The sequence below is a fragment of the Rana temporaria genome, chromosome 3 (assembly GCF_905171775.1).
Source record: "Rana temporaria chromosome 3, aRanTem1.1, whole genome shotgun sequence".
NCBI classification, from domain to species: domain Eukaryota; kingdom Metazoa; phylum Chordata; class Amphibia; order Anura; family Ranidae; genus Rana; species Rana temporaria.
In genome coordinates this window covers 306,398,331-306,421,364 of record NC_053491.1, presented here as the reverse complement: position 1 = coordinate 306,421,364, position 23,034 = coordinate 306,398,331, and the positions used below count along the sequence as shown (strand labels likewise).

Sequence of the window (23,034 nt, the reverse complement as noted above, 5' to 3'; positions counted from 1 at the left end):
ACCAATGATTGGGTTGACAGGGCTTGCACCTGCCACCTTTACTTATTTTTTTTCCACTACTTGCCAGAACAATCCATGTACTGATTATAGATTTTCCAAACTAAATAGTTTAATCTCCCTGCGGACTTTCCAAAGTATTCTAAAAGAAATGCTTACTGTACCACAGGGCTTCCCAAGCGTTAAGCTTGATTAGACCCTATGATTGCTTGTAGTGCAGGAGGCAATTTCAACTGACGTCCACCTAATTACACTATGATTTTTAGCAGTTACAATATAGCCAGTGTTTCCAGATTTTTACAATACCCAGTTGGTAGTTTAAACAGAGGAATAGATTCACATACATCCAGATAATTCAGTGTGATTTAGTCTACGTTTCCACTGATGCGATTTGCCATGCGACTTTGGACACAAAGTCGCATTACAAATCGCAGCCCATTGATTTCAATTGCACCCATTCCAATCTATGTGGCTCAAAGCTGCAGTGACCGATAAGGTACCTGCACCATTCTGATGCGACTTCTGGATCAAAAACACATTCAAAGCCACACCACAGTCGCACTAAAGCTGCATCTCAAAATCGCACCCTGAATCAGGCGACATTGGAGTTGCACTAGTGGAAACGCAGCCCAAAAGCATAGGTGTGTTTCACTCACAAAGATTGGCCTAATCTCATTCAAAGGGTCAACTGAAATTGCTTTTTGGCAGAGAGACACATATCCTTATTATTCGCACTGACACCCTGCTGCAATTTCATTCTATATATCTACATTATTCAAAATCAGTCTCATCAACATATTTGCATAGACAAAAAGTTAAGTTCTGAAAAGTTAGTTTGTTAGGTATTCAGACAGGTTAAAACAAAAGACTTAAACCAGCTCTGTCTACCATACAAGAAATAATAATTATCCGAACTTTAAACTTTCCTCACACACAGGGCAACATTTGTCATGGAGATATTTATACCGCACTTAAATAATTAAAATAAGCGATTAAAACCTTTTTGTCTATATAAAAATTAAAACAAAGAATAGCGGTGCGAAAAAAGAGAAAAGGATTACATTTATTGATACAGAGAAGAAACTTGTATTAATCCAATATTTACAACCATAACATAAATGATATCACTTGTTAAAACAGAGAGGATACTGCTGAATATTGTTACAATATACATGAGAGAGAAAGAGAGAAGGAGGGAGAGGGGGAGAGGGGATACATTACGTCACCATATCTAGCTCAGGTCAGGTCATTAGCTCCAGGGAAAAAGGAAGGGCTGAGCTAACCGGCTGCATTCGGATATATACACCTTCGTAAAAGCCCCACCCCTCCTCAACCCCCCTTACGACTTCAAAGGATGGCTGGGTTTGCCTAGTCCCTCACATAAGCCAGGACACAGTTCTTCCTGTCCCTAGTCACACCCCCCCCCATTGAGGTAACATTCATATTCCAACAAATGGTCAAATAAGAACCCTTTGTTAGGTGAAATTCCACAGCTGGGCAAGCTGTTAATTACAAACATGCTCCTCAGATCACAGAGTCACCGAAAGACAAATCCAAGTCACATTAATAATAAAGCCTTGTAAAAGAAAAACGTATACATCTTCTTGTTATAAATATGGATTTGAAAAATCTCTACCACAGTACAAAAAAATCCTATTTTTTAGAGGCATGGTAGCCCACTTTTATTTAACCACATCCCACCAGGCCACTGCATATATATGGCCGGGTGGGTGCTTCCTCCTTCTGAGTGGACGTTCAGGACGCAGCGGCATGATCCCGATGCGCTTGTGTCACCCGGACACGGCACATCTCTGATCGGCAGGAGAGCTCTGTGATTGGCCCTCCTGATCACATGATGGCCGTGTCCAATCACAGTCATCATGTGATGTAAATAGAGAGCCAGTTGCTAGGCATTCGACCCTCCTCTCCTCACACAGAAGTAGTCAGTGAGGAGAGGAGAGCGGATCTCTGCAGCTGGCTGGTGATCAGTGAGTAGGAGCTGTTTTTACAGCTTTTTACACACTGATCACCAGCCTAGTGTCCACACGCATGTCCCCACACAATGTCACCAAAATAGTGTACCCAAAACACTGTCCCCAGGCACATCTGTACATGATCATCTGCATACATCTGTCCGCAATCACACAAACCAATTATTATACACTTAACAGGATTTTTTTTTACCAAAGACATGTAGCAGCATAAATTTTGGCTTAAATTTAGGACAAAATTTGATTTTGATTGGCTAAACTCCATGCAATCATAGGAGTATCTTGTATACAAAGCCAAATCAGTAGTAGATTCATGGGCTGGTTGTATCAAGGTAATCCCCTGGGAGCGGGCAAACAGCTCTGCATCAAGTGATTTTCAAGATAGTGAGACCCTCTTTCTGCTTTCACAATCACTGTATCCTGAATTGAAGAAGCTCTATGGTGAAACGCATTGATGCATAGACACGTAGATTTTCCTGCACCATGTAATGCTGGCGATGGTTGCTTGAATCGATCAGACCTTGGCGCTGAGGACTGAAGAATTGTCTGAAGGCATCGGTCAGCCGGCCACCTTCTCCTCAATCTCTTTCTGTGACTGAACGAAGCCTCAGCAACACGTTGTCCAGCACCAGGAAATTGTAACCTCCCAGGGTCTGGAAACGCATTGCTCGAACCTTTCTTCAAGGCCCCCTGAAGATGTTTCATCCTCTGCTCCCTCTGCAAAGGCAGGATGAGTTCTGCAACCTTACCCTTGTAACGTAAATCAAGAAGGGTTGCCAGCCAGTAATGATCCCTCTCCTTGATACCACGATTCCTAGGGTCCTTTTGCAGGCTTTGCAGAATCAGGGAGGTCATGCAGCATAAGTTTGCAGAGGCATTCGATCCTTAGTCCTCTGGTCCACTAAGGATCACATGATCTGCAACTACCTCCTCCCAGCCACGTACAACTCCATGGGTTTCTGGGGACTGAAAATGATCCCTTGAAGACTGCTGTTGAGTGTTATCCTCCACATCCATGCTGACACAATCCTCCTCCTCCTCCTGTGTGTTTGGCGGGCCCGCAGGTATATTATCTGGATAAAGGGGGCCTTGAGAGGTAGAGAAGTCCTCCTCTTCCTCCCGCTGTTCTGCCTCAAGTGCCCTGTCCATTATTCCATGAAGTATGTGCTCCAACAGGAAGACAAGAGGGACAGTATCACTGATGGTTGCATTGCCACTGCTCACCATTCTCGTGGCCTCCTCAAAGCTAGTGATGGCGGAACAAACTTCAACAATACTGAACCCTGTCCTGCATCCTTCCCAGCTGCCAGCAGAGTTACTCAGTGCACCGTGTCCATGCCTGCTGGACCATGAGTCAGTGGTAATATGCACCTTACTTCTGACAGCCCTGTCCAACGAGGCCAAGACATTGCCTTCCACATGCTGGTAGAGCCAGAATGGCCTTCCGTGAAAAGAAATGCAGTTGCAGTGCTAGCAAATTGGCCAAGCTAGCATTCAGACGCTGAGCATGTGGATGGCTGGGACTGAATTTCTTTCTACGGTTTAGCAACTGGGGTAGAGAAATCTGCCTGCTAAAATAGGATGGTGGTGTATCGCTGGCAGATTGGCCGCAAGTACTTAGGACACCTATTGCTATACCTTCAGGTATGCAGGTTTCTGAGAGAACTGGAGGTATAGTGGGTTTGGAGATCCCAGATGAGGAGCAAGGAGAAGTCCGCCTTGTTTTTTGATGTGGGTCTTTCAAGTGCTGTTGCCAACGGACTGCATGTGAGGTCGTAATATGTCTGGTCAAGCATTTGGTGCCCAAGCGGCTGCTGTTTTGGTCACGCTTGATCCACTTCAGACATAGGTTGCAAACAGCAATGGTGCGATCTGCTGCACATGTGTCAAAAAAGCCCACACCAAAGAACTTTTCACAATAAGCGGGGAGTCAGTAGCACCCTGCACTTGCTTAGCTCTGTGGTGTGATGCAATAGGGTGGCTGCCCTTAAGCTGCCCCCTGGAGGGCATCCTGCCTCGTTGGAGATGTGCCTCCTCCTCCTCACTTCTATCAGGCACCCAAGTAAAGTCAGTGATGCTGTGTCTGTCCATGGACTTCAGAGAAAAGGATTTTACAGTGAGTACAACAATCCTATTTTTTCTTTCATCCATGGACGGACACAGTTTCCTTATAATCTTGATTGTAGGGACCTCTCCAAGCAGTGTCAAAAAACGAGGGGTGGGAACTGCAATAAAACAAAACTTCACCCTAACACAACCAGACCTCCTCAACGGAGGAGTTGCAACCTCGAACGGCCGCCTCCAAAACCTTGCGGCCGAAGCAAGCATCCGAAGATGCACTCACATCATCCTTGTAAAACTTAGTGAAGGTGTGAATGGATGACCAGGTCGCCACTTTACACATCTGTGAGACAAACGCTTGATGTCGGAAAGCCCAGAGGCCACCAATTGCCCCGGTCGAATGCGCCAAGACAGGAAAGGGAGGCGCCCGCCCTTTAAGGGCATAGGCCTGAATTACCGTCTGTCTGATCCACCGAGAAATGGTGGCCGACGAGATCGTCAGGCTTTTGTTTGGCCCAGTCACTGACACAAACAATGAGCCTGACCTCTGGAACTAAGCCGTAGCAGACAGATACACCCTCAGAGCACGTACCACGTCTAGGGAATGAAACGCAGCCTCCTTGGGATGTGACGGCCGAGGACATAAGGATGGAAGCACAATGTCCTCATTCAGATGAAAATCCGAAACCACCTTCGGAAGAAGCAAAGGTTGCGAGCGTAGCACCGCCTTATCCTTATGAAGGATCAAGTTCGTGGACTTGCAAGACAAGGCCACCAACTCAGAAGCCCTCCTGACAGATGTGATGGCCACCAGAAAAGCAACGTTCTGAGAGAATGTCAAAGGGAGGTTTCTGAAGCACCGAGAGCACCAGGTTCAAATCCCACGGCAGAAGTGGTGGTCGAACTGGCGGGACCACATGGCGGACCCTTTGCACAAACGTACTCACCAGTGAATGAGCCGCCAAGGGTCGTTGAAAGAAAACAGCCAAGGCTGAAATCTGCTCCTTAATGGTGCTTAAGGTAAGGTTCTGATCCACTCCACACGGTAAAAACAGCAGGATCCAGGAAACTGAATATATACATGGATGCCACACCATCTCCTTACACATAGAGATGTAGGCCTTCCACGTGTGATGATGATGACATCTGTTCTCTTAGCATGGTGGAAATTACCGAATCCGACAGGCCTCAGTTCCATAGTACCTGGCATTCAATAGCCATGCCGTTAAAGCCAGCGACTGTAAAGTATGGGACCTTGCGACAGAAGGTCCTCCCGCATTGGCAGTCGCCAAGGGACCTCTGCCACCAGGAGCACTAGGTCGGCGTACCAGGGACGCCGAGTCCAGTCTGGGCAATCAGAATCACTGGAATCCACTCGGCCTCCACTCTGCGGAGCAGACGAGAAAGAAGTTTAAGTGGGGGAAAGGCGTAAATTAGCTGATACTGACCCAACAGAGCCATCAACCTGACCACAAACCTCAATACCTTCGATTAAGTCCAGAAACCAGGAGGTCCACGTCTGGCTTGGCCCATCTCAGGCAAAGAAGTTGAAGCATATCCGGGTGTAGTGACCATTCTCCTTGGTTCAGCGTCTGGGCGACTAAGGTAGTCTGCTTGCCAGTTTTCTACACCCGGAATGCATACGGCCGATAGAGTCGGCACGCTCCTTTCTGCTCACCTCAGGATGTGAGCGACCTCTGATGCTGCAGCCAAGCTTCTTATTCCTCCTTGATGGTAGACATACGCCACAGCCGTGGCGTTGTCCGACTGGATCCTAATTGGACATCTTAGTAGCCTCTGTGACAATGTGGAGAGTCACTGCCTGATCGCCTGAAGTTCCAGTACATTGATCGGCAGGTGGGATTCTTCCTGTGTCCACGACCTTGTGTTGACTGAACCCCCCAAACACCTCCCCCCCAACTGGTCAGGCTGGCGTCCGTCGTGATCACCGTCCAGTGAAAGGGAAGAAATACCTTTCCGGACTGAAGGGCCGGAGACCTCAGCCACCAGACCAGGGAGGGCCTGACTAGTTGGCTCACCCGGATTTGACAATCCAGGGACAACGGAGACTCGTCCCATTTGTACAGAATCTACTTCTGCAAGACTCGAGTGTGGAATTGAGCATACAGTACCGCCTCGAAGAGGCCACCATGAGACCCAGGATTCGCATGCAAAGCACAGCGACAATTACCTGCGGGATGCCAACAGCTTCACCGCCACCTGAAGAGCCTACAATTTCTCTAAAGGGAGAAAAAACCTTCGCCTCCGAGGAGTCCAGAATCAAGCCCAGGTATTCCAGGCGCTGAGTCGCCACCAACACCGACTTCTAGAGGTTCAGTACCCAACCAAATTCTTGAAGGGACTGACTGGCATTTGCCACATTCTCCTCTAATTCTGAGTCTGAAGCAGCTCTCAGAAGGAGGTCGACCAGGTAGCCCACGATAGCGATTCCTCGCTGTCTCAGCAAGGCCAGAATTGGGGTGAGCACCTTGGTGAAAACCCTTAGTGCCGATGCCAGGCCAAAAGGGAGAGCCACAAATTGGTAGTGATCGTCCCTGACTGCAAAATGCAGAAATCTCTGATGCCTGATGCATATGGGGACATGCAAGTATGCGTCCTTGAAGTCCAAGGATGCTGGAAAATCCCTTGGATGGAGTGCAGCGACCACAGAGCGAACTGATTCCATCCTAAACCTTTGCACTTTTACAAAGGGGTTGAGGGCCTTGAGATCCAGGATTGGACGACCCCATCCTTTTTTGGGACTACAAACAGATTGGAGTAAAATCCCTGAAAATCTTTCTGGCAGCGGCACAGGTACTATCACCTCATGCATCAGCAGGTCCTGCACTGCCCCAAACAGGGCGTTCCAACGAGCCGGAGGAAGATGAAAGTCTGAGGGACAAAATCTGTTTGGTGCACAAGAAAGAATTTCTATCTTGTACCCTGATGAAACCTCATCGCAAACTCACTGGTCGGAAAGCAGGGAGGTCCACTGAGTTGCAAACTCACGAAGGCTACCCCCCACCCGAGAGTCGGATGGGGCCAACCTTTCATGCAGTTGCAGACTTGTTGGCAGGCTTGTTTGGCTTGCGAACCCAGGGATGCCTTTTGTCCCTCAGCTGGCCCCCTGTCGGCCCGGGAACGTCTACCTGTGGGCCCGGACTGACGAAAAAACCCTTCTGAGCAGAAAAGGAGAGCCCTGGACTATGGCGCCTTACCCTTTCTGGATTGTGGGAGAAGTGTGCCCTTACCCCCAGTGACATCCTTAATAATGTCATCCAGCGAGGCTCCAAATAGCCTCTCACCCCGGCGACGCAGTACCCCAGCAGATACTGAGGCTCTAGAAAGCAGGGGAGCTGTGTCCAGGGCTGCATCGCAGACATATTTGAGACCATGCACCAACTGGTCAGCCATTTCTACGCAGACCGGGGAAACCTGTTGTCTTTCCAACTCCTGGTACAAAATTTTAGCCCATTCTGTAAGTGTCTGTGACACCAGAGCCGCAGCCAAAACTGTCCGTAATGCAGGTCCCAGCATGGTAAACATGGACCAGGCCACCGCCTCGGACCTCCTATCCGCAGGGTCCTTAAATGCAGGGGTCCCCTCAACCGGAATAGTGGTTACTTGTTTAAACGGGATACCGTGGGGTCCACAACCGGGGGGGGGATGCCCATTTTTTCAGGAGGCTCTCCTCAAAAGGGTAACGGACCGTCAGCTGACCTACAGGAACTTCATGTTATCCACGCTTTGTCCATGGTGACAACCAAGCTTTATTTGACCTCTTTTTAGCGAAAAAGGTCAACTACATGCGGTAAGGGGCCATCCTTTATGCACTATTGGGTGATTAGATCGGTGAAGGTGGAATCCTGCTTATCTTAAATTTATCACACACGCAGTGTTGAACAAGGAATATATGGACATATGCAATCTAGTCTATGTAGCCTATGGACTTTTTTCTGTGTATTCTAATGGTTTATATTTTGTGATTCACTCACACAAATTCATGTATTAACTTTTTTCATTGGTATTCATTGTACATGCACTTTATTCTATTTGCTGTTCAGTTTATATATATATATGGACAGTTTCTTGTGACTAATACATAGGCACTCTGTGTATTATTTTTTCACGGATAAGATTAGAACATTTTTTTGCACTTTATGCACAGGCACTTTATTGTAATTATATGTTGATATTTGGATTTTCACTTTATGACTATTAGCGCCCCCTATCCACATTTCTCACATTTCCATCCATATTTGAATTTCTGGGGAGCAGCTTTCTGATATAGTTTTTTTCACATTACAATTAATAATTTGTTGGCGCAAAATCCTTACCCCATTTCCCCAGAAGATGGTGGGAAGAGGGGGCGTTTTTTTTTTACCCCTCTTGCGCCTGCACCCGCTTCCACCCTGGCAACAAATGATTCCAGGACCGCCGACAAAGTGTCCACAGGTACCGCAGGTGCAGGGGCACCGGTTGCTACCACCGGAATATCTGGGGAAGAAAACGTCAGCCTCTGACGCCATGCTGAACCACACACTTGACAGCCACTCAGGGAACAAGTCAAGGTACAAGAAAAGGCCCACCCTCCTAGCTGCCCAGACTGAGGGGTATTCTCAGAGGACTCACCACCCTGACCCAGGCACTGCTTCAGCGCTGCGGTCCGCTCTAAACTTCTGCACAGAGTGTGCCTGAGGTGTTTTCACTGGTGAGTTGCATTGTGGGGGTTTAGTATAAATATTGTTGCTGGCCACAAGAGAGGGATACCCCTTTGAAAACGTGTGTTGACACGAAATGCATCAGGGATGACCTCATTGTTGCCATCGTTCTTCTGATATACGCTGTATTCCTTACCGATATGTAAGTGCAATTTTTTTATTAAACTTTGATTGATTTTTACGGTGTCACACTATGGCGTCCCCCCTTCTCTTTTTTACATTCATGTGGGTTCTGTAAACACGGATGTTTATCTCCTGCAATTCCTGAGTGAGAGGTTCTCCAGTCTGGTTCCATGTTCCAGGAATTTCGCTTCACAGCCATCTACCCATATTCCCATCCTGCAGAGACTTCATCAGTGGCGGCTGGTGAAGTTTTAGGATGGGGGGGCGCCAGACCCCGCCCTTGGTTTTTGACCCCTCCCACTTGGTGGAAATGGGCGTGGTTTCATCGAAATAGTGGGCGTAGCTCTAAAGTGGTGTGGTTAGAATCTGAGATGAACGGGGGATGGAGGGAGAGCAGGCCCAGATCCTACACAACAATAGAAATATGTGTATTCTAGAAAGTTTAACAATCAGCAGATAAAGATATTTCAATCATCCCGGCACCATAGTTGTTATGGTGTCAGGATGATTGAAGCGCATTATTTCTATTATTACATTGTAATATAAAATAAAATCATTCAACTCACCATAATGCAGAATCAGTGGGATCTCTGAGCGTGTCGCCTGCCACCAGATGCCATCAGGTGTCCCCAGCAGAGTCCCTCCTTACATGCAGCCCTGTGTAACATCAAATGTAGCCTCTCTCCCTATCAAATGCAGCCAGCACCTGTCCCATAAATTGCAAAACACTATATATTATACACAGAGCGCACTATACAGCATACACTATACACAGAGAACATTATACACAGAGCGCACACTATACAGCACACACTATACACAGAGAACATTATACACAGAGCACACGCTATACACAGAGCACACGCTATACACAGAGAATACTATACACAGAGAACACTATACACAGAGCATACACTATACACAGAGAACACTATACACAGAGCATACACTATACACAGAGCATACACTATACACAGAGAACACTATACACAGCGCATACACTATACACAGAGAACACTATACACAGAGCATACACTATACACAGAGAACACTATACACAGAGCGCACACTATACAGCACACACTATACAGAGCGCAAGCTATACACAGAGAACACTACTGTATACACAGAGCGCACACTATACACAGAGAACACTATACACAGAGAACACTATACACAGAACGCACACTATACACATTGTTATTGTTTAGGGTGGAGAGGCAGGAATAGGCAGGAAGAGGGGTTATTGTTTAGGGTGGAGGGGCAGGGAGGGAAGTTATTGTTTGTGTGGAAAGGCAGGAAGAGGGGTTATTGTTTAGGGTGGAGAGGCAGGGAGGGAAGTTATTGTTTAGGGTGGAGAGGCAAGTTATTGTTTAGGGTGGAGAGGCAGGTTATTGTTTAGGGTGGAGAGGCAGGGAGGGAAGTTATTGTTTGGGTGGAAAGGCAGGAAGAGGGGTTATTGTTTAGGGTGGAGAGGCAGGGAGGGAAGTTATTGTTTAGGGTGGAGAGGCAGGTTATTGTTTAGGGTGGAGAGGCAGGTTATTGTTTAGGGTGGAGAGGCAGGGAGGGAAGTTATTGTTTAGGGTGGAGAGGCAGGGAGGGAAGTTATTGTTTAGGGTGGAGAGGCAGGTTATTGTTTAGGGTGAAGAGGCAGGTTATTGTTTAGGGTGGAGAGGAAGGAAGAGGGATTATTGTTAAGGGGTGCCGTTTTAGGGTGGGGAGAGGTAGGGAGGGGGGTTATTTTTTAGGGTGGAGAGACAGGGAGGGGGCCGTTTTAGGGTGGGGACTGGGAGAGGTAGGGAGGGGGGTTTTTTGTTTAGAGTGGAGAGACAGGGGGGGCCGTTTTAGGGTGGAGAGGCAGGGAGGGGGTTCTTGTTTAGAGTGGAGAGACAGGGGGGGCCGTTTTAGGGTGGATTGGAGAGGCAGGGTGGGGGGTTCTTGTTTAATATGGAGAGACAGGGGGGGGGGCATTTTAGGGTGGAGAGGCAGATTGGGAAACCCACAGGCTCTGCAGCAGCTGAGAAGGAGAAGTGAACAGAAGGAGGGGGAGGGGGGCCAGGCTCACAGCAGGACACAGTAAAGTACACACTGAGCCTCAGTCTAGCCGCCGTGCAGAGGAGTCTGACTGGATGGGAAGGAGAGTGACAGTGAGAGAGCTCAGCTCACATCGATCCCCGCACCCAGTCACTCACCTTCTGCCCTGGTTCCCCTGCGCTCAGGCTAGGCAGGCACTGCACCCACCTGCCGCACATGATGGGAAGCAGCTGATAAGTGTACTAGGGGATCGGGAGCAGGCTTCTTTACCTGGCTGGCTGCAGGCTCACGCTGATGCGTCCCTCTGAGTTGCATAGTGCCGACGTCACTTCCTGTTGTCGGCACTATGCACAAGCACAGCATATACTGGGTGCCGTGCACCCGCCCGGTCACAGATCCATCGCGCCGGAAGCTGTGGCGCGATGGGCATAGCCACAAAGGCATATTTTGCCTGCCAATGTAGCGCCTCGTCTGCAATCTTGTGATTGCACAGATGTGGCGCTACTCATACTGCACTGCACCCAGCGTCCAGGCACAGTGCACATAGGGACTTTTTTTTGCTTCTTTTTTTTTTTAAAGGGACATGTTTAAATTTTTTTTTTTTTTTTTTTACTGACTTGGGGGGGGGGGGGGGGGCGGTGCCCGGGCACCCCCTATGGACGGGCTGGACTTCATACCTAGTGTTCAAACACTTATCAAGCCCGATCGACTCTGGAAAAGTATTTTTCACAGAGTCCATTCATTCTGGTAAGCCTGCATCTATACTGGTGGTGGGATTTCTTTCTCTATTTGGAATTCTAACTCCATTCACATTTGTTTCATCACTGCAAGTTATCGTTCTAAACCACTCAATTCCGGTTAAGTTGGTTGTTTTTTGGACTTTATGATATTCACTTATCACTTGGCACCATTTGGACTCTATGGGCCAGATCCACAAAGCAGATGCGCCGACTTAACTCGAGATACGCGGCGTAATTGAGATTTACACGGCGCGTATCTTTGCGCCTGATCCTCAAAACGAGATACGCCTTAAAATCAGGTTTTTCCGTCCTACCTAAAAGAATTACACCGGCGCTTTCCCGTGCGCAAATTACGCTAGACACGCCGCTGTTTTTGATAGGCAAAGATGCAAATGAGGGAGATAGGGCGATCCACAAAATTAAGTGTGTGCGCCATAGATTACGCCCTGTGCGCACCTGTTAGTTTCCCGGCGGGAAGTTACACTTTATAAAAGCAGCCCTAATTTTACACCTGCCGTGTAAAGGTCTGCTGAAGCAACACCATTGAGGAAGAGCTGAGCACACACACTTGCCGGACTACAATCTGTCTGCCAACATGCCAGAGCCATCCATGATCATAACTGCACTAGTGACTTTAGACGCGCAAAGAAGGAGGAGGGAACAGAGGAGGAGGATGAGGGCCCAGGAGAGGGTATACCGCAGACGCAAAGATGTGTTTGGCATGACTGCTTCTGAGGTGTATTGCACCTTCAGATTCAACCGTGAAGCCATCCTGGAATTAACCACAATCCTGCAGGATGATCTCACCAGCCCAACACAACGCTCACATGCACTGCAGCCTCTGATCAAGGTAATGGCAACACTGCGTGTCCTGGCCACTGGCTCTTTTCAGCGCACAAGTGGAGGTGTGGCTGGGATGGCACAATCCTCCATGAGCAGGTGTGTGCACCAGGTTGTCCCTGCAATCCTCAGACGCATGGCCAATCAATTCATCCAACCCTCCCAGGAGGTCCAGCGAATGGACACAATGACCGATTTTTACCAAATTGCCAGATTCCCACGCACCATCGGGGCAATTGATTGTACCCATGTGGCACTACAGCCCCCCCATGAGACAGAGCACATGTTCCGTAATAGGAAGCACTGGCATTCCATCAATGTCCAGGTCATAGTGGATGCCAAATACCTCATATGGCACGTCTGTGCGAAATTCCCAGGATCCTGCCATGACAGCTATATATTCCGTCAGAGCAACATCTCAAGAGAATTGGAACACAACGTGTATGGGGACAGCTGGCTGGTTGGTGAGTGACATGGGTGTCAGGTATGACTGTCCCCCCCCATGATGCAGACATCACGAGGGGCACATGCATGACTAACATCCTCCTGTCTTTTCCCTTCCAGGTGACTTTGCATATGCCCTGGGACCCCATATGATGACCCCATTCCGGAACCCACAAACCCCAGGAGAGCAAAGATATAATGAAGCTCACATCCGTACCCGTGGAGTGGTGGAACGCACATTTGGCCTCCTGAAGTCCCGCTTCAGATGCCTGGATAAGTCTGGGGGTACCCTGTTGTATTCCCCAGACTTTGTGTGCCAGATCATCGGTGCATGTTGTATTCTGCACAACTTCGCCATGAGAAGGGGCCTGGAGATTGACATACGTGATGACCTGACCCCCGACCCAGACAATCCCCCCCAACCAACTCTACCCGGTCTGCTGAGGGCACAGCAGCCAGGAGACGCCTCGCAGAAGGCATCTTTGCACAGTAAACGCACATTAATTATGTCACAATGAGAATGTATCTTTGCACAGTAAACACACACATTAATTATGTCACAATGAGAATGCATGAATGCACACCACTGTGGTCCCTAGCACAGACACATCACATGCACATCTAATTGGATTAGATCCAAGTACCCCCCCCCCCCCATTGGTACTTGGGAGCAGTAACGCCACGCCACGGCTCCAATTCTGTTACTGTGCATTCAGGAACCTGGGATCACTTCTCCCTGGTCCTGGGGATCCCTTCTCCACCAAAACTGAGGGTGACACCCTTATTTAATCAGGAATACCACCCCCCACATTCACACATCATTCACACACATAAACCAAATCATAAGTACAGTATAATAAACAAAATCATAAAAATATGCAAAAAACATAAAAAAAATTAAATAAAATCAAAAGTACCCCTGCAAATTAATTTCGGCGGCGATTGCTCCGTCTGGGCTGCCCACGGGCACGGACACGGGCACAGGCACAGCCAACCGGAGGATCTTCATGGGGGGGGTGTTAGCAGGGGAGGAAGTATCTTCATGGGGGGGGTGGGTGAGCAGGGGAGGGAGTATCTTCATGGGGGGGTGGGTGAGCAGGGGAAGGAGGAGCCTCCCCTGGTGTCTGTCCTCCTGCTGGCCTGCCCTCCAAGGCCACTGATATCCTGGTCAAACAGACAGTGACGGCAGCCGTATTGGCCTGGCCAGCCCGGGTATTGTCTTGGACAGCCCTGGTATTGTCCTGCACAGCCTGGGTCAGGGCAGTCACTTCCTGGGCCACGCCTGTTGTGGCGGTCTGCAGGTCACACAAACATGTGATGACCGCCAATGAGTTGGTGGCCACATCACCGAGTGACTCCCTCATTGCACCCAGGCTGTGCTCCATCTGGGTCAGAGTGTCTTTTATCTGACCCAGAGTGCGGGTCTGCTGGGCATTGTCCTTCTGCAGACTGGCCCGGCAGACGCTCGGCCACCCCCCTGGTCTCCTGGGTCGCCATCCTGCCTGCCCCTGAGGCTTATGGCCTGGGCGGTGGGGATAGAGTGACCCTTGTGGGTTGCGGCCTGTTGGGGGAGGGGTGGGAGGGGCTACCCCTGATGGTGGCCTGACTGCTGCCAGCCTCTGGGGTAGGCTCTGGGGTAGCCTCAAGGGTATCCTCAAAGGTCATCATATCAGAGGCCAAAAGGACTTCCCGGCCAATCTGCAGATCTTCTTCCTCCACCCCCTCATCCTCCTCCCCCTCATCCTCCTCCCCCTCAACCTCCTCATGAGGGGAGGTTTGGCCACTCCCCTCCCCTGGGGACTCCTCAGCAGGCTCTTGTCCTTGGGGTGGTGCAGCAGCCTGGCCTGATGGGCCAGCAACCTCCTGGCCTGATGGGCCTGCAACCTCCTGGTCATCTGTGGAGGACACAAAACAATCACAGGTTTGAGGATCCACACACTTGGCACATCTTCCCTTCCCCCACCCACACATGCTAATCACCAGATAGAAAAAACAAAAACTTACCTGGCCCCACAGGAACACCTGTCTGATATCCACGCAGGCCCATCACCTGCTCTGGCTGGAAACACCGGGCCACTGCCCATTCCTCCTCACTCAGACGGATGGGGCAGGCTGGGCCTCCTCCAGTGCCCTCATATGGGCATTGATCTTTGCCACCTTATTACGGACCACGCTCTTTAGATCATTGATCTTTTTTTGGATGCCAGCGGGGGTCCTCGTCTCCCCCCCCCCCGCCGCATTGATCTGATACGTTATCTTCTTTAGATTCTTCTTCCTTTGGGCCAGGGAGGTGTTCCGGCTATCAGGCCCATGTAAATAGCGCCCATATAGGACAATGGACCTAGCAAGGATTTGCTTCTCAACCTGATTAAAATTGAGCTTCCTGCGCTTGGGTGCCATCACAGACACCACTCAGCAACAAGAAGAAACTCACAGGACAAACAAACAAAAATACACACACAACAAACAAACAAAAAAACTCACAGAAGAAACACACAAAAAGCAAAACACGCAAGCAGACAGCTACTACTAATTCAAAAACAAACACGCAAAAAACAAACACAAAATACAATCAGAAAAAAAAAAATTCAAATACACTCAGAAAAAAACAAACAGAAAATACACTTAGCAGAAACAAACACCAACTACTATCTAATACTCCTCCGAAACTTCTCTATCACACACAACTCACCAACAAACACCGACAAACATTCAGAGCAGAAGCAACTTGCTCTAGGAAGGGAACACAGGGAAATACTTTTGCAGGGGAAGTGTGTTTGTCTGGGGCTATTTATACACAGGGCGATCCTCAAACTAAGTACGCTTGGCCTTTTACCTATCTCACTGATTGCGCCGAGCAAAGTTCTGCACATTCCCAGTGAGAAGCAGATTCGTGCGCGCATGCGCAGTACGGCCGGCCCTTCATTTGCATGGGGTCACGGCTCATTACAATGGAGCACGCCCACTTCCTTCCCACTTGCAATAACCCCGCCTTACGCCTCGGGATTTAAGTTACGCAAGCGCAATTTTGTGCGCAAATGCGCTGTGGATACGGCACTTACGACACCAACTTAGGGCGCCGTAACTTAAATGACATAAGTTTTGAGTAACTTAATTTGCGGCGCTGGCTGTGGATCTGACCCTATATGTATACTGTTTGATGTATTTTTTCCTTTCCACATGTATTTTGTTTATGCACAAACTAAATTTTTTTGGCTTCATTGTCATATTTATTTTGATTTTATCAGAGCGCTGCACTCTTTTGTCCACATGGTTAATGAAGGTACAACATTTAGAAACTCACATGATTGATGATTAAAAAAAGGCACATCTAATTATGCAGGCATCCAGTGTAAAGCTGTCCACATAGACCATCCTGGTCACTACCCTGCAGTAAAGCGATCTGAAAGCGAGGCTTGAACCGCTCGTGGAGTGCAGCGTGAAAGGGATGATGTTGATGGCGGTGCGGGGGATGGTCTTAGGGACAGCTTTACCCCGAATGTCTGCATCGGGGTAATCATCAACCATGTGAGTTGCTAAATGTTGTACCTTCATTAAATGTAACCATATTTCTACACTTACAGGCGCTTCTCTTCTCTTTTATACTCACTTGTGATATGACGCTACTTGTATATCAAGACATCGCTTGTATATCAAGTCAAAATGTATTTAAAAATGTTGCTTGTCTTGCAAAATGCTCTCAAACCAAGTTACTTTTAAACCAAGGTTTTACTGTATTGCTCAATTTATCAGCCATGTCTATTTTTCCTAATTGTATTAGTCAGAAAAAAATAGCTACACTGCATAACCTTTCTATCATTACAGTAAATTGTATTAATATAAATAAACATTTTGGGCTAAACTACATTAGTCTGGATTGCTTTTTGTATGAACAGTTGGTCCATATGCAGTTCATTAAAATCAATATATTGCAGATGAGGTAAATCTTATAAAACATTTTCTGCAAATATTTAAATTCAAAGCGTAGTTTAGGCCTTACTGTTGCCAACCCAACTGGGTATGTTGCTACTTTCTTCATATGGAGGGCAAATATTATTCTAAATTGTTTTATTGCAATATTACTATTTCTTTATTCTATCTGTTTTACTTTACAGTTCATGGAACGGTTGAAATTACTGTTTGCTACACCTAAGCATCAGCCAGACCTCATTTACCTTCGTCATGTTCCTCTGCGGAAAGTTCATCTATTCACATTAATTCAAATATCTTGTTTGATCATTTTATGGATATTAAAATCAACAGCTGCTGCAATTATTTTTCCACTGATGGTAACAAATATACTACTTTCATTTGGACTGATTGTTGAACTTGTACATGGTACATAGTGATTGCAAAAAGAAGCAAAGTTCAGTTTGCTGGACGAACATCAAATACTCAAAAATGTGCAATCCCAAAACAACCCCCTAACCCCACTAGTGTAGGAGCTGAGGGCCAGATCCACAAAAGAGATACGACGGAGTAACTGCTGTTACTCCATCGTATCCCTTGTCCTAACTTTGGAACTGATCCACAGAAGCAGTTTTCCAAAGTTAGGCAGAAGATCCGGCATGTGTAATTGAATTACACTGCCGAATCTTAGGATGCAGTACCGCATCCGCCGCTGGGGGCATTTCGAGTCGAAATGCAGCTTCTAGTATGCAAATTAGCACTTAAGGCGATCCACAAAGCTTTTCAGCCTCGTTTTTTCGCCGTAAGTTTTAGTTTGCAAGTGTAAAACTAGGGCTGGTGTTACAAAGTGTAAACTAGTAACACCATGTAAAAGCCCATTCAAGCGACGGCATTTGGTATGCATTCCCGAGGGAGAACTCCACGGCAATTTGTAAAAACAAAACCGGCATGGGTTCCCCCCCAGGAGCATACCAGGCCCTTAGGTCTGGTATGGGTTGTAAGGAGACCCCCCTACGCCGAAAAATCGACGTAGGGGGTCCCCCTACAATCCATACCAGACCCGTATCCAAAGCACGCTACCCGGCCGGTCAGGAAAGGGAGTGGGGACGAGCGAGCGCCCCCCCCTCCTGAGCCGTGCCAGGCCGCATGCCCTCAACATGGGGGGGTTGGGTGCTCTGGGGCAGGGGGGCGCACTGCGGGCCCCCCCACCCCAGAGCACCCTTTCCCCATGTTGATGAGGACAGGACCTCTTCCCGACAACCCTTGCCGTTGGTTGTCGGGGTCTGCGGGCGGGGGCTTATCGGAATCTGGGAGTCCCCTCAAATAAGGGGGCCCCCAGATACCGGCCCCCCACCCTAAGTGAATGGATATGGGGTACATCGTACCCCTACCCATTCACCTGGAGGCAAAAAGTAAAAGTTAGTAAACACACAACACAAGGGTTTTTAAAATAATTTATTATTCTGCTCCGGAGGCCCCCCCTGTCTTCTTTATTAGCTCTAATACCAGGGGGGGCTTCTTCTTCCACTCTCCGGGGGTCTTCTCCGCTCTCCGGGGGGGGTTTCTTCTTCCGCTCTCCGGGGGGGGGCTTCTCCGCTCTCCGGGGGTCTTCTTCTATCTCCGCCACTCTCCGCTGTTGACTCGGCGAACCCCGGTTCTTCTGCAGCTGTCCGTTGCCTTCTTCTTCAGCGCTGGCTGCCTGCTATCTTTGTGTGTTAGCTCAATTACGAGCAGGCAGCCATCGCGGTCTTCTGTGACGTCAGGTTCTTCTCTTCTGTTCTTCTCCCCTCTTCCGATGTTGACTCGTCGCATCTTGTCACTGTAATGATGGAAGCGCGCCTTGCATCCCATTTATATAGGCATCACCGTCCCATCATGCTCCGGCAGGTACCCACGTGGTGGGTGCCTACCCACGTGCACCCACCACGTGGGTACCTACCGGAGCATGATGGGACGGTGATGCCTATATAAATGGGATGCAAGGCGCGCTTCCATTATTACAGTGACAAGAGGCGACGAGTCAACATCGGAAGAGGGGAGAAGAACAGAAGAGAAGAACCTGACGTCACAGAAGACCGCGATGGCTGCCTGCTCGTAATTGAGCTAACACACAAAGATAGCAGGCAGCCAGCGCTGAGGAAGAAGGCACCGGACAGCTGCAGAAGAACCGGGGTTCGCCGAGTCAACAGCGGAGAGCGGCGGAGATAGAAGAAGACCCCCGGAGAGCGGAGAAGCCCCCCCCCCCGGAGAGCGGAAGAAGAAACCCCCCCGGAGAGTGGAAGAAGACCCCCGGAGAGTGGAAGAAGAAGCCCCCCCTGGTATTAGAGCTAATAAAGAAGACAGGGGGGGCCTCCGGAGCAGAATAATAAATTATTTTAAAAACCCTTGTGTTGTGTGTTTACTAACTTTTACTTTTTGCCTCCAGGTGAATGGGTAGGGGTACGATGTACCCCATATCCATTCACTTAGGGTGGGGGGCCGGTATCTGGGGGCCCCCTTATTTGAGGGGACTCCCAGATTCCGATAAGCCCCCGCCCGCAGACCCCGACAACCAACGGCAAGGGTTGTCGGGAAGAGGTCCTGTCCTCATCAACATGGGGACAGGGTGCTCTGGGGTGGGGGGGCCCGCAGTGTGCCCCCCTGCCCCAGAGCACCCAACCCCCCCATGTTGAGGGCATGCGGCCTGGCACGGCTCAGGAGGGGGGGGCGCTCGCTCGTCCCCACTCCCTTTCCTGACCGGCCGGGTAGCGTGCTTTGGATACGGGTCTGGTATGGATTGTAGGGGGACCCCCTACGTCGATTTTTCGGCGTAGGGGGGTCTCCTTACAACCCATACCAGACCTAAGGGCCTGGTATGCTCCTGGGGGGTGAACCCATGCCGGTTTTTTCTTTGAAAATTGGCATGGAGTTCTCCCTCGGGAATGCATGCCGAGCGACGCTGTCAATTTTTTTTTTTTTTCCCGACGCAACTTTTTTAAGCCGGCGCGATCCACAAAACTCGGCGTAACGTAACTTCGCGCATGCGCAGTACGGCCGGCACGGGAGCGCGCCTCATTTAAATGGGACTCGCCCCATTTGAATAGGAACGCCTTGCGCCGGCGGAATTTTAGTTACACGGCCTGAAATTTCTAGGTAAGTGCTTTGTGGATCGGGCACTTAGGTAGAAATTTTAAGGCAGTGTAACTTAAATGGGATTTTTTAAGTTGCGCCAGGTTTTTGTGCATCTGGCCCTGAATTTGTAACTTTTTCTTGCATTTGTCAAGCCTATTTACAAGATTGTGATAAAAAAATAACATGGGTAGCTGAGCAATGGTGTGGGTAAATGTTCCATTGCAAAAAAACAAACCCAAAAAAATATATACAGTATATATCTAGAATAAGGGCCTGGTATAGAAGGGGGGGGGGGGGTTGCATGTGGTCTCCTTCAAAATACAGACTCTTATCCAGGCATGCAGTCTGGGTGGCCATCATGTACCCCATCCCCATGATCCACACAAGGCCACATGCCCTAAAGAAGGAAATACAATCAAACAAAAACAGCATGAATCCCCCCCCCCCCTCCAATTCACACCAGACCCTCTTACATGTCAGGGCAAAGACTTCATTCCCAGATCCTTGGTCTGTTGGTGGTGGGGGTCTGCAGGGGGACTTATTGGAATCTGAAAGCCTCCTTTATTATAAGAGGGCCTCCAGATATTCAGTTCTTCTATATGAATGATTGAGGAGTACATAGTACCCCTGGTTGCTAATTCACTAAAAACATTGACAAAGTAAATAAACACACACACCATTGAAAAAGTTTCTTGGAATTCTGTCAGGATCAATCTGTATTTTTCAGTGCTTGCACATTTCCTCAAATATGTCTCTTAAAAACACTGCATGTATTGTATAGAATATGGTTTATTTTTTGCCTGGATATGCATTTTCATAGTTTACAGGTTTTAGCTAAATTCTTTCTTTTTTTTCAGCTGCTGGCCCTTGCAGGTATACGGAAGGCAATGGAATGCATTTTTTCATTACATGATCTAAGTTGGCTGGATGACATATTGCCACAAGAGTTTGTTGGTGAAGAAGGGCAAAAGTCAGAAGAAATAGATTCAACTGACAGTGAAGATGTAAGATACAATCTTTTTTCATTGTACAGACTTTTTTTTACCTCACAGCAATAGTTATGCTTTCTATACCCATAGTACTTCAGCTCTAAAATGTTTTCACTACTTGCAGAATGAAAATAACACAAACGTGCAAAGTGCACGTGTCCTGTCTGTGTGAAGAAGGTTTAATAGAAGGTAAAAAAAATAGGTAAAGAGGAACCCAACCTATGTCACTTGTTCTATTACATCTTTTTTAGGCAGATCCATTCATATATGTACCATACGTATACCATATACCATACGTACAATACAATTTTAATCAAACACTGCCCTGTATTACATTTACAGTATAGGTAAATAGCAAAGAATGCCTGTTTCATGAATAGCTACTGTAATTCAGATTAGTAGAGATGAGGTGACTGTTTGTGTCACTACAACTTCAATTTGTTTGCAGCTGAGCACCACATATTATTTAGGTGCTGTTAGATCAACCAAAGCACAGCAGTTTACAGTGCACTTAAAGGGTTTGTAAAGGTAAAAAAAAAAAAAAATCTTAAATAGCTTCCTTTACCTTAGTGCAGTCCTCCTTCACTTACCTCATCCTTCGATTTTGCTTTTAAATGTCCTTATTTCTTCTGAGAAATCCTCACTTCCTGTTCTGTCTGTAACTACACACAGTAATGCAAGGCTTTCTCCTTGGTGTGAAGAAAGCCTCTTGAGGGGGAGGGGGCGAGCAGGAGTGTCAGGGGGCCCACTAACACACAGCTCCTTTCTCTATCTGCAAAGTAGAGAGCGTCCTGACCCTCCTGCTCACCCCCTCCCCCCTCAAGAGGCTTTCTCCACACCAAGGAGAAAGCCTTGCATTACTGTGTGTAGTTACAAACAGAAGAACAGGAAGTGAGGATTTCTCAGAAGAAATAAGGACATTTAAAAGCAAAATCGAAGGATGAAGTAAGTGAAGGAGGAGTGCACTAAGGTAAAGGAAGCTATTTAGGAAAAAATTTTTTTACCTTTACAACCCCTTTAAGATTCAGTTTGCAGTGCATCTAAGCACCACTTTCCCCTCATACATCTCTTTCAATAGCTGCAAATAAAAGTAGGGAACATGCCCCACATTGTTAGCACCAAGTCTGGTAGGCCTACAGGGAGAGAAAGAAGCTCCTGTGAAGTTTTTAGGGGGAAAACAGCCTCTATGGCTACTGGCCAAAGTGGTGATAATGAAAAACTGTTAATCTGCAGGCAAGGCAGGTTTGCTTTTTTGGGGGGCCAGAGCACACAGCTAATTTGCAGCTGCCAGCTATTCTGCCTACTCCCCACATCTACTCCTGTCATTGCCTTGTAGGAGTTAGGGGTAGGTGGGTGACACTCCCTCCATGTTTGCCCTCCTTGTTGGGCACCAAGTAAGGGTCATATGAGAGACCGACTCCGGATGGGTCTTCTGGGCTACACTAGACACTTTGAAAATGGTCAGTCATCTGTGCAAGTAAAGGTGCCCCCATATGCAAGGCAGTGACTGAATTCTAATGGACTCCCGTGAAGCTTGACCACGGTAACCATTGCATTTAGGAGAGACACACAGAGCCTCACTACCAGAGGACCTCACTAATAGAGGTCCCGCGGTGCACCTAGCATGCGTATGCTCACTTAACTCTTCCTCTTTCATACCTGTGCAGAGGACTTCTACAGTTCTAATTTGCTTCCATTGCTTTGAAAGACAGACCTGCTTATAGAGAGAGTGCCGACAACTCCTCCTACAAGAGGCTATGCCACCTGCCACATGTACACACTTACGTGGTTACCCTTGGTAACAACTTGTATCTCACATTGTATTAACTCTGCCGTTCTCATATCCAATGTACTTTGCTCACCCAAACTGTAGACTATGTGTGCCTGTTACTTGCATTACACAACTTCAGTAACTTCAGATCAGGCAAAGACACATTTTCTAAAACTTTACTTAAATGACTAGGCATGGCAGTAAAACAAAGGCAACCGTCTGTCCCCAACAAATCCCTAACTCAAGCTTGTGGGTTCCCCAACATACATGCACAGTTTAGAGTCCATGATAGTAGTATCCAGG

At 48.0% G+C, this 23,034-nt stretch overlaps 1 protein-coding gene across 1 annotated transcript in view; it reads left to right on the top strand.

Moving 5' to 3' along the window:
- The window catches only part of LOC120930475 (electrogenic sodium bicarbonate cotransporter 1-like), a 644,541-nt gene that overhangs the window by 564,969 nt on the left and 56,538 nt on the right, over positions 1-23,034 (top strand). Inside the window, exons 17-18 of the mRNA XM_040341656.1 lie at positions 17,067-17,240; positions 20,829-20,975. Coding sequence (XP_040197590.1) covers positions 17,067-17,240; positions 20,829-20,975 — 321 coding nt within the window. The remainder of the gene's footprint in view (positions 1-17,066; positions 17,241-20,828; positions 20,976-23,034) is intronic.